General features: G+C 35.5%; 1 protein-coding gene across 1 annotated transcript in view; it reads right to left on the bottom strand.

Annotated features, from left to right (window-relative positions):
- Positions 1–17598, bottom strand: part of IPO5 (importin 5) — a 47280-nt gene that overhangs the window by 28583 nt on the left and 1099 nt on the right. Inside the window, exons 2-4 of the mRNA XM_028526947.2 lie at positions 11141–11221; positions 6106–6298; positions 2871–2973 (exon numbers count right to left, since the gene is read on the bottom strand). Coding sequence (XP_028382748.1) covers positions 2871–2973; positions 6106–6298; positions 11141–11221 — 377 coding nt within the window. The remainder of the gene's footprint in view (positions 1–2870; positions 2974–6105; positions 6299–11140; positions 11222–17598) is intronic.

Here is a 17598-nt window from a genome sequence, read left to right as displayed (position 1 = left end):
ACAATTAACCTAAATATTTTTACTTAATCCTCTACTCTAGATTACTGATATAAATAAGATACATTTGACAAAGAAAGTAGACAATAGTGTTAATATACCCTATCCTCGCTTGATGCTCAAGGTATATCTTATTGAAAAAAATGCATATTATCTTAAAAAATTATAAATCTACTTGTACTTTAAATGCAGTATACTGTATTACATAGCAGGGTAAAATTTTTCTTAATGTAGATAGTTTTTGCATTCTAAACCTTGATCATCTCCTTATAAATACAGTTTATTAAAATGTTACATTTTATAAAGCTGGACTGTAGAAGACCCAGAAAACAATGGGGATTCATGAGCATTTTCTTTCTCTTCTTCAAGATGTCATTATTAAAGCAGCTTTCTCAAGAGTTACATTTAGTACTGTGTCAGTCTCCGAATAAAACAGAAGAAACCATTCTAGAAACTTTTTCACAATCATAAAAAACAAAGGAAAGAAATCAAGCTCCAGAGAACCTTATATACAAATAAGGATCATAATATGAAATAAAAAGATTTATTTTTTTCAGTTTTACTTCCAAATCAAACACAAACTATCGAAGGTATTATGTTAAGTCTAAAAAGTTGTCAGGAACTTTGCAGAGACTACTGGCAAAGATGGAGGCACAGGCAGATAAACTGTGATTCCTTGCAAAACCAGAAGGACAACAAATTTAAAAACAAAAAACAACCGGAAATGACAGAAAGTCAAACTATATGGAAGTCCGACAACCAAGGAGTTAAAGAAACATTCATCCAGCTCAGTAGGAGGGGCCAAGATGGGCAGCCTGGTGGAGAGGGACTCACAGCAAGGTGGCAGCTGGAGGACTGGGACTGGCAAGGTGATGGCTGGTGAAACAGGCAGTCCCATATTTGTATGCAGATAATCCCAGAGGAACAACTGGGGAGTGAGATAGACTATGCAACCTACGGTTCCAGGGTAGGGAAATAAAGCCTCAAAACCTGAACAAAAAACCTGTGAGGGTTGAGGTGTCAGGAAAAACTCCCAGCCTCACAGGATAGTTTGCTGGAGATACCCACAGGATCTTAGAATGTACACAAAACCACCCACCTGGGGAATAAGCACCAGAAGGGCCCAATTTGCTTGTGGGTAGCTGAGGAAGTGATTGAAAACCAGCAGAGAGCAGAACATGTGGCATTGTTCCCTCTCAGACCCCTCCCCCACATACAGCACTAAACCCAGTGATGTGGGTTGCCCAGCCCTGGCAAATATCTAAGGCTCCACCCCTCTGAATGTAACAAGCCCACCAAGACAAAAAAAAATGTGGCCCAAATGAAAGAACAGATCACAGCTCCAGAAAAAATACAACAAAGCAATGAAGAGATAGCCAACCTATCAGGTGCACAGTTCAAAACACTGATAATCAGGATGCTCACAGAACTGGTTGAATATGGTCACAAAATAGAGGAAAAAGTGAAGGCTATAAAAACTGAAATAAAGAAAAGCGTACAGGGAACCAATAGTGATGGGAAGGAAACAGGGACTCAAATCAACAGTTTGGACCAAAGGAAGAAATAACCAGAACACAATGAAGAAATAAGAATTCAAAACAATGAGGAGAGGCTTAGGAGCCTCCAAGACAACTTTAAATGTTCCAATATCTGAATCATAGGGGTGCTAGAAGGAGAAGAGGAAGGGTAAGAAATTGAAAACTTATTTGAAAAAATAACAAAAGAAAAAAAAAAACCGTCCCCAATCTGGAAAAGAAAATAGACTTCTAGGAAGTCCAGGAAGTTCAGAGTCCCAAAGAAGTTGGACCCAAGGAAGCACACACCAACGCACGTCATAATTACATTATCCAAGATTAAAGAGGAGAGAATTATAAAAGCAGTAAGAGAAAAGGAGAGAGTTACCTACAAAGGAGTTTCCATAAGACTATCAGCTGATTTCTCAAAAGAAACCTTACAAGCAAGAAGAAGCTGGAAAGAAGTATTCAAAGTCATGAAAGGTAAGGACATACATCCAAGATTAATCTATGCAGCAAAGCTATCATTTAGAATGGAAGGGCAGATAAAGTGCTTCCCAGATAAGGTCAAGTTCAAAGAGTTCATCATCCCCAAGCTCTTATTATATTATGTTAAAGGCACTTATTTAAGAAAACAAAGATCAAAAACATGAACAGTAAAATGATAACAAACACAACTGTCAACAACCAAACCTAAAAACAAACAAACAAACACAAAAATGAACTGAGCAAACGACTAGAACAGGTACAGAATCACAAAAATTGAGATCACTTGGAGGGTTATGAGCAGGGAAGGGGAGGGGGAAATAGGGGAAAAGGTACAGGGAATAAGCAGCATAAATAGTAGGTAGAAAATAGACAGGGAGGTTAAGAGTAGTACAGATAACCTGGCTAATATAGCTGAGTGTATTGAGTGTGGGGCTGTGAACCAAAGCATTGCAGGTTCAATTCCCAGTCGGGGCACGTGACTGGGTTGCAGGCCCTAAGAGGCAACCGGACATTGATGTTTCTCTCCTCCTCTTTCTCCCTCCCTTCCCTTCTCTCTAGAAATAAATAAGATCTTTAAAAAATAAATAAACTCATTAAAATAAAAAGAATAGTGTAGGAAATATAGAAGCCAAGCCAAAGAACTTACATGTATGACCCATGGACAGTAACTAAGGGGGTCAGCAATGCTGTTGGGAGGGATGTGCAGTGCAGAGGGAAATAAAGGAGGGAAAATGGGACAACTGCAATAGCATAATCAATAAACTATATTAAAAAATAAAAAATAGGTAAGTTAGACTAGAAAAATCAAAATGTCCTTTGCATATTTATGACACTGAAGTTTAAAAAAAAAAATGAGATCAGTGTATATACCAGAAAATGTGAAGGGCGGCTTCTCGCAGTCCCACATTTTGAGAGCTGACTGAATCAAAAAGGAACTTCAAACCTTCAGGCCATTGGTTGTTACCATCCTCATCTAAAAATAAAGAAGTCCAGGCATAAAGTATGTAAGTCAAAACTAAAGGGTAAATCCTTACATTTTAAGTCTTATTTGAAATATGCAGTAGTAGAAAATGTCATTTGCTTTACATTTTTAAAAAAATTCCAACACAATTAGGTCCTTTAACCTAAAAATGACATAATAATCTTGTAAAAGACAACTGTTTATATTTGAGTTACTTAAACACAGATATTAACAGTGGTCATTTAGAAGGAGGGGGATTGAGAAAAGATATCACTGTGACTGTTTGACTGGTTGAATCTTTAATATATACTATTGTTATTAAAGAGTTTAAAAAGCAGTTAAAGTTAATATATGGTAACAAAGTCTTGAAACCAGGACTTAGAGTGGGGTGCTGATGCTTTCCAGTTTTAAGTCCTTTTCAACAAGATTTTAAAGTAATAAAATTTTTGTGATACTTTATAATAAAGATGAGAAATCTCAATAAACTACTATATTAGTTAAGAGGCTCATTAGTTACACTCTTAGAAAGAACCTGAGTTGTACTAGGTTGGCCAAAAAGTTCATTTAAGTTTTTTTCCATTAGATGGCTCTAGTAGTGCCTACTTGTCTTAACTTCATTCAAACAATTTTGTTACATTGTATTGAGATAGCTGTCATATCAGCATGCAATTAAAAAAAAATCAGATCTGGTAAATTTTGTGCAGTCATTTTAATACTGAAGAAGACAGACAACATTTTTGGCATATTATGCTTTAGTATTTCAAGAAAGGTAAAAATGTAACTGAAGTGCAAAAAAAAAGATTTGTGCAATGTATGGGGGAGGTGCTGTGATTGACTGAAAGTATCAAAGTGGCTTGCCAAGTTTTTTGGTACTACTGATATTTTGGCCAAATGATTCTTTGCTGTGGTACTGTCACACATTGGAAGATGTTTAGCAGCACCCTTGGCCTCTTCCACTAGAAGATAACAGGAGATAACCAGCACACTCAAAATATCCAATCAATAAAATTACTGGTGAAAATGAAAAAACAAAAAACGTGTCTTTATTTTTGGGGGAACCCCCCCCCAAAAAAAAACAACCAAAAAAAAATTAAGCAGACTTTTTGGCCATCTCAATAGAAGTTACACTCAAGTCATACACTTTTTCTTGTTAAACATTTCCCTCCATATTTACCGATATTTTTTGAAATGAACACTACTTGGCTGACATTAAAAAATAATACTCTTAATCTGTCCCTTCAACTAAAAAATGATTTGAGGAGGTTTAAAATAACTGCTTTAAAAAAAATCCATGAAGAGATCACTCTTGAAACATTTTGAAAATGTTTCCATTATTAAATGATTTTGAGTTATAAATGTCACCTACAAAAATTCTTATTTGTATACTTAAAATTTTTTTAATAGAATCTTCTAAACTTTTTAAATAATTCAACATTAAGAGTTTCAGTGAGTTCTGAACTCAGTAGGTAGCTGAAATTAAAGAATTAGTGTTATGATATACTAAGCACAACCAACAAAGTTCTCCCATTTAGCCCTTATTTCAGTGAGATATCCTTTTCAACATTTAAAAATTCCACCTAAATGAATTCAGTTTAAAATCGTATTTATGAATCTGTCAAAAGAGTATGTTTAATTACATTATTATTTAAAGTGACCAAAAGGTTCTGACAGTTCATATAATGCAGTATTAGATGTTTTCCTTTAAAAATATATTTGGGTGTTTTATAATGTAAATATTATAGTAGTATAAAAGCATATGTACATAATTTATAAATATACAAATATAACAGCAAAAGCACCTGGATCCCACTGATTTCTACTTCTATTGGCAAATCTGTAAAGAAGGCTCTAAATTAGACTATGCTTTCAAAACTTTACAGATTAAGAGGGAATAAAACAGACAACTTTCAAACAAACTACAAAAACTTCTCCACATGAATGTGTTAGAACCAATAGTATGATGACTGCATTTCACAAACATCTGTGATTTTTGGCTCCAAATGCAGAATTCATAATCACTCTCATTTTCAACAGAATAAATGGTATTTAGGCAGCTGGGGATTTTCTTCTAAAGATTCCACTTAAAAATATATATATTTACAAGGTCTGTCCAGAAGGTATCCAGTTATGTAATATGAAAAATAGAGTTATTGAAGATGATACAGGAAACATTGTACATAGGACAATGACACCCCAGGCCCCTTAAAAGTAGGTACCTTGGGACAACCTTACATTATTCTTCCAATCATCATCAGTTGCTCCATCGTATTTTCCTGAATCTATCTCATTGACAGTCTGAAATCTCTTCACTTTCAAAGGTGATTTTAGTTTTGGGAAAAACCCAGAAGTCACAAGGCACCAAATCTGGGCTGTAGCAGGGCTGAGTCACCTGGGTGATTTGCTGTTTCGCTAAAAACTCTGCATGAGATGTGAAGCATGAGGAGGTGTGTTATTGTGATAAAACTGCCAATCACCAGTTGCCCATAGCTGCAGCCTTCTGAATCATTCAAATAGTTTCCATGGAGGAATGTTTAAGCTTAATGCAAAATCTGATGCAGATTCATTGTTCTCCTTGCTCAGTCATTTTGAATGTGATAGCTACACAGTACACATGCTCACTCATCATAGCCTACAACCCCCACTGGCTAGTACAGTGAAGTCATCAGTATTCAAGCATGTGCATTTCGGTCCACTCTCTTTGGCTGTGAGGTTACACTGGTGTCATCCAAACTGCTCTCATTACATTAACAATGGCTGGACTTTTTCCGGACAGACCTCGTATATACTTGACCCTTAAACAACGTGGAGGTTTAGAGATACCAATCCCCAACAAAATGAAACTCTGCACATAACTGTTGACTCCCGTTAAACTGATTTGTCTCTGATTATTTGCTGGGTATTGATTTCAGGATCTGTGTCAGATAACAAAATCCACAGATGTTCAAGTCTCATATCAAATGGTATAGAACAATGCATATAGTCAACTTTCTGCATCCAGACTCTCCACAATAAACTGAAAAAGGTACAGGTATTTATTGTAAAAAGTCCCCATATAAGTGGACCCACACAATTCGAACCTGCGTTATTCAAAGGTCAACTGTGTTCATTTTCTTTTATAACATAAAAGTACTTTTGTATACACACCTATTAAATTTCTTGCTAGCTCTGCAGCAATATCACAAATTTTCTTCCTCATGCTAGACTGTGTTTCCATTTGTATAATCATTAGTAGTTCACTCTTGATAGCAGTCTGGACATCAGAAGGAAGAGTTGGGTAGACTTCATCAAATGCAGAGGACAAAAGACGTCTTAGGAGAACAGCAGCCATTTGTCTAGCCTATAAACAGATAACATGGTTAATATACTGGTATCTTACTAGAGAAAAAATTTCCAACATACTAGATTCACTCTGCCACTGACTGATTTTACTATTCCATTTTTACAGTTCATCCTGAGAACATTTTATTAGATTTTGTGAAAAATAAAACTTTTTAATCACATTAGCTTACTGTATAGAAAATACCATCCAAAAGCTATTTTTGTTTATACCTGAGGAACAGCCCTAAACATATTAAATCTCAAACAGGAGCACCTATCACAGCAATAACAAACCTATTTAAAATTTCTATTTTTAATCCATTCTTTGGAAAAAAACAGACCTTTTTTTTTTAAAAGATTTTATTTATTTATTTTTAAAGAGGGAAGGGAGGGAGAAAGACAGAGAGAGAAACATCAATGTGCGGTTGCTGGGGGCTGTGGCCTGCAACCCAGGCATGTGCTCTGACTGGGAATCAAACCTGCGATGCTTTGGTTCACAGCTCGAGTGAGAAAAACAGATCTTAATATAAATTACAAACCCTATAATGCTCTTTTCCTACTTCTCCATTTGGCTCTCATTCTAGTATCTTGAAGTACTTTTCCTACACAATCTTAATACTCCCAGTCTGGACTACCTTGCTATATTACTGACCTTTCATTAACTTCTGAGACAAAATGCTATTGAATCTATTTATTTTTATGCCTCATTCATACAAAGAAACATTACAAGTTCCCAACAGCTAAAAAGTGGTAATTAATTTCAATGTGTATATTCTTATCCCATTTTCAAACCTGTAGAATTAGTTCAAGTTTGTCATTTTCTGTATAATATTCCTTTGGATTATAAAAGTTGAGACAAACAGGACTTCAGCAAAGATGGAGGCACAGGTAGATATACTTTGCTTCCTCACACAACCAAAAGAAGGACAACAACAAATATAAAAACAAAAAATATCCAGAAGTGCTGGAAAATCAAACAGCATGGAAGTCCAATCACCAAAGACTTAAAGAAGAAAAATTCATCCGGACTGGTGGGAGGGGTGGAGAAGGGCAGCCAGGGCAGCAGGTGGAGGACTGGGTGGTTCCACATTTGTGTGTGAATAAACAGAGAAAACAACTAGGGAGAGAGATAGACTGTGCAATCCAGGGTTCCAGCACAGGGAAATAAAGCTTCAAAACCTCTGACTATAAAAAGCTGTGGGGGTTGTGGCAGTGGGAGAAACTCCCAGCCTCACAGGAAAGTTTGTTGAACAGACCCATGAGGTCCTAGGATGTACACATACCCACCAACCTGGAAATCAACACCAGAAGGGCCCAATTTACTTGTGGGTAACAGCAGAAGTGACTGAAAGCAGCCCACAGCTGAGAAAGACACATTGTTCCCTCTTGGACCCAGCCCCCACAGCACAGTGAAGTGGGGTGCCCTACCCTGGCAAACACCTAAGGCTCTGCCCCTCTGAATGTTAACAGACAAGATGAGACAAAAAAAAAAAAAAAAAAAAAAAAAAAAAAAAAAAAGCCCAAATGAAAGAACAGATCAAAGCTCCAAAAATAGAATTAAGCATTGAAGAGATAGTCAACCTATCAGATGCACAGTTCAAAACATTGGTAATCAAGATGCTCACAGAAATGATTGATTGAGTATGGCCACAAAAGAGAGGAAAAAGTGAAGACTATGCAAAGTGAAATAAAGGAAAATATACAGGGAACCAACAGTGACTCAAATCAATGATTTGGAGAAGGCAAAAATAAACATTCAACCAGAACAGAATGAAGAAACAAGAATTCAAAACAATGAAGAGAGGCTTAGGAGCCTCCACAACAACTTTAAATGTTCCAACATCCAAATCATAGGGTGCCAGAAGGAGAAGAGGAAGAGCAAGAAATGGAAAAGTTATTTGAAAAAAAACAGTGAAGGAGAACTTCCCCAATCAGGCAAAGGGAATAGACTTCCAGGAAGCTCAGAGAGTCCTGAAGAAGTTGGACTCAAAGAGGAACACACCAAGGCACATCGTCATTACGTTACCCAAGATTAAAGATAAAAAGTAAATCTTAAAAGCAACAAGAGAAAATGAGACAGTTACCTACAAAGGAGTTCCCTTAAGACTATTAGCTGATTTCTCACAAGAAACCTTGTAGGCAAGAAGGGGCTAGAAAGAAGTACTGAAAGTCGTAAAAGGCAAGGACCTACATCCAAGATTACTCTATCCAGCAAACTTATCATTTAGAATGGAAGGGCAGATAAAGTGCTTCCCAGAAAAGGTCAAGTTAATAGAAGAGTTCATCATCTCCAAGCCCTTATTAAATGAAATGTTAAAGGGACTTAATCTAACAAAAAGTTAATAAAGAAATATGAATAGTAAAATGTAAACAAGCTCACAAATATCAAGTGGACCCCAAAAAAACAAAAACAAGCTAAGCAAGCAACTAGGAACAGAAACAGAATCACAGAGATGGAGATCACATGGAGGGTTACCAATGGGGAACAGGTGGAGGGGGAATGGGGGAAAGGGTATAGGAAATAAGAAGCATAAATGGTATGTATAGAAGAGATAGGGGAGGTTAAAAATAGTATAGGAAATGGAGAAGCCAAAGAACTTATATGTACAACCCATGGACATGAATTAAAAGGTGGAGAATACTGGTGGGAGGGGAGTGCAGGGTGGAGGGGAATAAAGGGGAAAAAACTATGAGACAACTGTAACAGCATGATCAATAAAATATATTTTTAAAAAAGTTGAGACATACATCTTTCTAAAATTTGATCATATTAAATCTATAAGCCATTGAAAATATTAAACCCAATTATTCATGTTCCCCCACCCCGTGTTGCAGCTATTCATTATCACTATAATTACTTTGGGACTATGATCAACAAAAAGAGTTGAGCTATACAAATAAAATTTGCCTTTTTTTCCTCCATTTACTTTTCACTGAGAAATCTTTTTATCTGAACTACTTTTGGCAGACAGCCAACATATTAAAACTTTATGCTCTTGAAAGGATTCAAAGTGGTTAACCATTCCCATAACAGCAGCTGAAATTCGTGCAATTCTCACATATATACTGAAAACTATGAAGCCACAATCAAGATGATGAGGCTAGTTCACAATCATCTAATTCCTAAATCAATATTTAAATGAGGTTCAATATAAGGTTTTTTAAAATAAAATTCAATACTTTTCATAATATTCTTAGCTTTAAAATTTGTTTTGTAGTGGCACACTCTCCCTCTGGGGAGCACGCTTGCACCTTTCCCTTACCCTCCCTCTTCCCACCAGGCACATTACCTTTGCCTTTCTCTCTCCCAAGCTCCAAGGGCCCTTCTTTTGCTTTTGTAACTTGTTTCCTGAGCCTATGCAGCCCAGTTGGATTACTTCTATTACCTCTGTAACTTCAGAAATAAACTTTCTCTTGTAGTATGAAAAAAAAATGTTTCATAGCTAACTTGCACCTGTCTTCAAGAATTAAAACAGCCAATTTTTAAGAGATTTAAGTACTATCTGTTTGTTGTTTATATTTGACATTCATTTTGAATTAAAGAAAAAGTCAGGTGTATTACTATGTAGTTTAGTGTGACTTCATTTCCATCATGTGTTAATATAAGCATTTTACATATAGTGTGACTATTAATAAAGGAGCCTCCTCATTTTACAAATTCTAAGTGCATTTCATAGATGGGGTAAGTTTTATATACTTGGGTATTTTGATGTTTTTCCTGTAATGAACAGGATATTCGGTTAGCATTCAATGTTATACACAGATATTACTTATGTAAAGAAAAAAAATAGCTTGTAAATGCACAGAAAAGCAGTAAGAAGCTATATATTTCATTTGGTACAGTAACTAGTTAATTTGCTAAAAGCCATGATTTTATTAAAAAATTATTTTATTTATTTACTTTTTTTAGAGAGAGGAAAAGGGAGGGAGAAAGAGAAGGAAAGAAATATAGATGTGAGAGAGAAACATCTATTGGCTGCTTCTTTTATACTACCTCAAGGACCAAACCCATAACCTAAGCAAGTGCCCTGACTGGGAACTGAACCAGTGCTATCTTTTGCTTTGCAGACCTGTGCCCAACAGACTGAGCCACACCAGTTGGAGCTAAAAGCCAGGATTTTCTTTTTTAAAATAATTTTATTTATTTATTTTCAGAGAGGGATGGGAGGGAGGGAGGAGGAGGGAGGGGGAGAGGGAGAGAGAGGGAGAGGGAGGGAGTGGGGGGAGAGAGAGAGAGAGAGAGAGAGAGAGAGAGACGGAGAGAAACATCAATGTGCAGTTGCTGGGGGTCATGGCCTGCAACCCAGGCATGTACCCTGACTGGGAATCGAACCGGCGACACTTTGGTTCGCAGCCTGCGCTCAATCCACTGAGCTATGCCAGCCAGGGCCAAGCCAGGATTTTTAAAGGACTCTACAAAGTGTCTTGTTTCCTAAGAACCTTTATAGCACATATTATTCTCCACTTAGAGATGGCTATAAGCATAACATTTTTAAAGATAGATAAAAAGTAGTTTTTCAAAATCATTTGGTAACACATTAAAACACTGAATGAATAATTTTTTCCTTTTAGAATGAATTTAAGGAAGAAAATTTTTTATAACTACAGAAACCACTTATATTTAATAATTTTAATATAATTATTTTTAAATATGCTGGACACATCATTTGGCATGGGGAAAAATATTCTCATTCTTAATATGAGTATTTCAGAAATTTTAACTCCAAATAGCTTTTAGCAAATAATGAGTTCAAAATTCTGGTAACAACCAGGCAGTAAACAACAGTTCTTACTACCTACTTTTACCACAATTTAATACCCAACTTGTTTTCTAAGAATATATTCTCAAATATTACAGTACCTCCTCAGCAGCTGTAGTATTTCTGATGGCTTGTAAAAGGAATGTGATCTTTGAATGTCCTGGGATATTCTCATAGGTTTCCTACATAAAAAAGAAAAACATTAAAGGTTAGAATATAATATTAGAAAGCCTCATGATTACACTAGGGAAAAGAAATGAAGGCTGGGAAAGATCTCATGGGAAGTCATATAACCTAAAACTAGTATTAAAAATTTCTCCTGTAACATAAAATATACTTCAGATAGGTTAAAAAAGAGAAGATAATTCAAGGAGTTACTTTCAAGTTCCTTTCTACCTTTACCTCTTAAAAATGATGTGTGCATGCATTTCCCCAGCTTTTGTTAATATCTGATTAACAAAACTCAAAGCTTAGGAAGGCAGGTGTTAAGTGTGACTTGAGCTACCTTGCTGCAAAATAAGTGCTGAATATCTCCTTATGTCATGGAAAACTGGTTATCTTGTCAACATTTTTTAGATCAGAAGATGTAAAACTGGTTCAAATGCGCACTAAGAACCACCAGAGACTACCTCAGATGAAGGAAGTCAGAGAAAGAAAAAGAAAGTAGTCAAATTCTCCATGCTACCTTTTCTTTAAAGCAAGGATTATACTAAAACCATATTTATATACACCAATAAATGAATACAGTTAGAATAAATTTGGCCAGGAGACTACTAGATCTAGAAATCTAGATTTTGAGACTCAGGTCTTCAACTCCATTAACAATATAAAATGAGAGCAAACTGGTTAACAATAAAAACTAAGTTGACACCAATTAAAAAAGACAGATGATCTAAATCGATCAAAAGACAAGGCCTAAGTATATGATGTCTATAAAATTGAGTGAAAATATAGATTTATGTGCATGTGTAAAAAATTCTAACTTTAGTATTACTATGGAAAAAACCCCATTATTTTAAGTACACTTTGATCCCCCCCCAAAAGTCTCTTTAAACTGATTGACTAGAATTGGCAATCAGTAAATAAGTAAAGATAGTCCACTCGGATATCCACTTTAAGGGTATTGTAGATAACTTTCATTTCTTTGCAGTCCAAGTTCAAAGAGCTTGTATATTGTCTAATAACTACTACCCATAAAATTTACCTGGTTTCTCTGGAGAAGGGGTAACAACAAAAGAGGGAAAACAGGGCTTCTCTGTATCCTCATATTCCTTACACCTTTAGTTAAGTGCTTGCTCCACAGCATCCTTGAGATATTGGCAGATAAAGAAATAAAGGCTCAAAAGTTAAATGACTTGTCCAAGGTCTTGCTTGGTTTTTCTGAGGCCAAATTGTACTCAAAATCTCCTTGGCACTAAATGCTCTCTGGGTTTCAACCCTGGGGACTGACACCACCAAATAACCAGTTCTATTCACCCAGTGCTACATAGTTTTCAAGCTTCTCGAACATATGTCAATTTGGGGAAGAACAAATTTGGGATAAAGAACTTGGTATCTTCTGATAACCTCAGGTTCCTCTCAAATACACAGGTATATGGAAACATAATAATGCTGAAAACTGTGACACAAAGTATTCTCAGCTGAAGAGAGATGGTTTAATTTATCCAGAAACGAGATGATTTATGTAAAGATATTCTCAAGATTGCAAAAATGGATATGGTACCTTCAGGTTTTTCATTTATCTTTATCAAAGCAACTAAAAAACCAAATATAGCCTTTTTATTTGAACATATCTCACAGTACACTAAAAATATCTTTTTATTCCTTGTATCAATGCTTAGCTTAGCCCCTCATGTACTGTAGATGTTGTAAGTATTTAACACTTAAATTTTCTGTGGCTAAATCAAGTTTTGGAAAAAAATTCTTAGGATACCACTCTCAGAAAACCTGTTATGAATTCTGATGGTCTCTACCCTTGGCCCTGCTGAGACTATTAATGTGAGTTATCCAGTGCTGATTCTAATAGAGACATATAAACAAACATTAAATTAAATAGTAAACTCTATTCCATAATGAGTTAGAAATCAAGGAAGAAGAGTATAGTATGAGTGACATCTGACTCCTAAGAGAGGACTCTCCTTATCTGATATGTTCCTCTGTAGCAATCCAGATATAGTATTACAAAATATGGGTCAAGGATAACAAAATTTGGGCAGGAAAAAAAGGATTATAGTTTGATAAAAAGAACACAGCTTTAAAATCTAAAGTGCAACTTTTTCTTAGCCAAAATAGCTGAGTTCCACAAGGACAGGTATGGTATGTTTTTCACATCTGTGTTCCCAGGATATAGAACATTATAGTATAAAGAATATTTACTTCTCAGCAGACAAATTTCTAAGCAAACATCTAAGACTAAGCCTAGCACTAGCCCAGGCAGGTTCAATGAATGTTACCAGTGTGTGGCAAATAAAATTTCAATTCCATTTGATTCTACTATGAACGATCATACAATGTAAAGCACATTTCACCCCATATACTCTTCTCACTCATTCCATAAATGTTTAGGAAGCCTACCTTGCATACAGATATGTAGAAGAAGGGACAAACAAATTCAGGAACATTTTTCAAGTATACCCTCCTTATCTTCCTTCAACTCAAATCTTGCTAATGAAGTTCTATATTAGAACCAATGAGAGAGTTCGGGCCAAGATGGAGGAGTATGTAGAAACCCTTTGCTTCCTCACACAAACAAAAGGAGGATAACAACCAATCTAAATCAATAAACCACCACAAGAGCCAGAAAATCTAACTGCAACCAAGGAATTTAAGAAAAGGTCAAACAAAACAACTAGACCAGTGGGCTGATACAAAGAAATATGGCCCACATGAAAGAACAGAGCAAAACTTCAGAAAAAGAGCTAAGTGACAAGGAAATAGCCAACCTAACTGACAGAGAATTTATAGCCCTGATAATCAAAATGCTCACAGAACTGATTGAGCTTGGTCACAAAATAAAAGGACAAATGAAAGACACCCAAAATGAAATAAAGCAAAATATTCAGGGAACCAATAGTGACAGGAAGGAAACCAGGACTCAAAGCAATGATTTGGAACAAAAGGGAAAAATAAAAATTCAACCAGAATGGAATGAAGAAACAAGAATTTAAAAAATTGAAGAGAAACTTAGGAATCTCTGGGAGAACCTGAAACGTCCCAATATCTGAATTATAGGAGTGGCAGGAGGAAAACAATAGCAAGAAGTTGAAAACTTATTTGAACAAATAATGAAGGAAAAATTCCCCAATCTGGCAAAGGAAACAGACTTCTAGGATACACAGGAAGCCCAGAGTTCCAAAGAAGTTGGACCCAAAGAGAAACACACCAAAGCACATCATCATTAAGCTACCCAAGATTAAAGACAAAGAGAGAATAGAATCCTAAAAGCAGCAAGAGGAAGGGAAAGAGTTACCTACAAAGGAGTTCCCATAAGACCATCAGCTGATTTCTCAAAACAAACTTTGTAGGTAAGGGGCTGGAAAGAAGTATTCAAAATCATGAAAGGCAAGGACCTATATCCAAGATTAATCTATCCAGCAAAGCCATTTAGAATGGAAAGGCAGATAAAGTGCTTCTCAGATAACATCAAGTTCAAGGAGTTCATCACCGCCAAGCCATTATTATATGAAATGTTAAAGGGACTTATTTAAGAAAATGAAGATCAAAAATATGAACAGTAAAATGACAACAGACTCACAACTTTCAACAAATGAACCTAAAAGAAAAGAAAAACAATGAAGACAAAAACTAAGCAAACAACTAGAACAGGAACAGAATCAGAGAAATGGACATCACATGGAGGGATTTCAGCGGGGAGGGGGAAGGGAGGAATGGGGGGAAGGTACAGGGAAGAAGCATAATTAGTAGGCATAAAATAGACGGGGAGAGATAAAAACTGGTATAGGAAACAGAGAACTCAAAGAACTTATATGTACAACCCATGGACATGAACTAAGGGGAGGGGAATGCTAGAGGACTGGGGTGTGCAGGGTGAAGGGAAGATAAAGGGTGAAAAATTGGGAAGACTGTAATACCATAATCAATAAAAAATACTTCAAAAATCAGAGGTACAAAGTCAATGCAAAAAATTAATGAAAATATAAAATCCATGCATATGATTGATAAAATACTTATTTCGTATAAAATGTATTATTAATGTCATGGATATTTAATTTTGGATTACTTGTCAATTATTCAATTGTTTATTCATATTATTGTATTTTGAGACAAGGACATTTAAATGACTTCTTTAAATATTGTAAATATTTTTTTAAAGTTAAAGAGAAAAATCCTCTAAGATTTTTTTAGTGGAAGATATAGAGCCTAACTCTGGCTGGCTAGCTCAGATGGTTAGAGCATCATCTGCCTATACCAAAGTTGTGGGTTTGAACCTTGGTCAGAGCACATATAAGAAGCAATCATGCCTTGGCTGGTATGGCTCAGTGGATTGAATGCTAGCTTGCAAACCAGGTCCCCAGTTGGGGAAGCATAGAGGCAATCACACATTGATGTTTCTCTACCTTTTTCTCCCTCCACCCCTAAAAATAAGTAAATAAAATCTTTTTTAAAAAAGCAATCAATGCATAATTAAGTGGCACAAGACATCGATGTTTTTCTCTGTACCTTCTTCTCTCCCTTAAAAAAAAAAAAGATACAGATCCTACCAAATGGTTTACAATGGAAAACAATGAAAAACTTTTTAAAGTTTCAAAGCCCTTCAATGATTTCAACAGTAATTACTATAAATGAACCTTTAATTGTACTTGATTTCATATTTCAATATAAAAGAAGTCATCTTAGTCAACAGTTTGGTATGTATGTGTCAGCTATGTACTTTTATTTTGATTGATTAAATTTCAAAGATACTTACTGAATCCTTGCCAAGTCTTTAGTTAAAAGAAAAAAATCTGTATTTGCTATTACAGACTATAATAAAATACTCATTTCATGATGCAAGCAAAAAAAAAAAAAAGGGTATTAAGGTATCATTTGAAGAGCCCTGGCCAGGTGGCTCAGTTGGTTGGGGCATTGCTCTGCACACCAAAAAAGGCTGCAGGTTAGATTACTGGTCTGGGCATATACCTAGGTTGTGGGTTCAAGCCCCAGTCAAGGTATGTATGTATGGAAGGCAACGAATCAATGTTTCTGTTTCCTTTCCTCTCTCACCTGAGATGTTTCTCTTCAGAAGAAAAACATTTCAGGTGAGGATTAAATATATATCTGTATATTACAATGCTATACAAAAAAGTAAAAATATATTTTAACGTTTTCACTAGGAATAAAGAGACTTAAGAGAATAACAGTACTTATTTTTAATTGCTCTATAATGAGAAAGTGTACTGAATGCTGCTAACTACCCCCAAAGTGATAAAAGTGATAAAAGATTTACAACAGGCACCAACTGGAATTCAAGCTGAACCACATGCATATTTGGTTGAATAGAAAAAGATTCCCCAATAGAGACTTAAGCAACTGGAGGAAAGAGGCAGAATTAAACTAGCTGACTAAATACAATGCTGTTCTTCTTTGTAACACATGACAATTTCTATTATGGGCTGGGATTAAAAACTTACTTCTGTGAAAACTTACCCATAGAGCTAACAGAAAGCATTAAAATGTTTTATTAGGCATTGTCACATGACACTGATAGGAGTGCGATTTGATGCAGCTAATAAATAAATGCATATTACTTCTAAGGTCAAATGCTCCTTTTAAGTATTCTACAAACAAACCTGGCAAAGTCTGAAAAGATAGGGATACATGTACTTCTATGTATAGCACTGTTTTCAAGAATAGGACCCTGGAAATCTCAACGTCCATTTCATTCATAGAAGACTAGTTGCATAAACAATATGTACATCCATTGGATGGAATACTACATAGCTAGCTGCTTTAACAAAATCTCTTATGTGGCAATTTGAAATATATTGAGTGAAATATTCAAAGTGTACCAACAGTGTGCGTATTAGAAGCCCATTTATATAAAAATGAATATACACACACACATATATGTATATACACTTCTTGTAAAGTGATTCCAGAGATGATACACAAGAAACTTAAAAACTGGTTATCTTCAGAGAATGAGATAAAAAAGTATCTGTACCTTTTGAATTTTTACCCCAAGCAAGTATTACAAGTACAACAAGTCAACCAAAAGTTATTACGATAAAGTTAATAATTTAAAGTACCTTTTCATACAGAACTAACTTCCAGTGTATTTATGTTGCAAATTATAAAACCACCTAAGTGTAACCAGCATCCTTAAATCTATTCAAAATCTATTAACATTGTGATTTTAAAGACGATAAATCTTGTGAGTCCAGAGGAGGCAGTGTCCCCCGAATTCATTAGCTATATGTAATATAAATGTTTACTCTGTAAAAAGATATGGCTGAACATCCTTCACTGAATCATAGAAATCTTCAATCACATGGTGGCAAAGAACTCCGGATATAATCAAGTCTGAAGATAGGTTCTGATAATGCATTTCGAAGAAACT

Source organism: Phyllostomus discolor, chromosome 11 (assembly GCF_004126475.2).
Source record: "Phyllostomus discolor isolate MPI-MPIP mPhyDis1 chromosome 11, mPhyDis1.pri.v3, whole genome shotgun sequence".
NCBI lineage: Eukaryota > Metazoa > Chordata > Mammalia > Chiroptera > Phyllostomidae > Phyllostomus > Phyllostomus discolor.
This window is presented reverse-complemented; position numbering and strand designations above follow the sequence as displayed.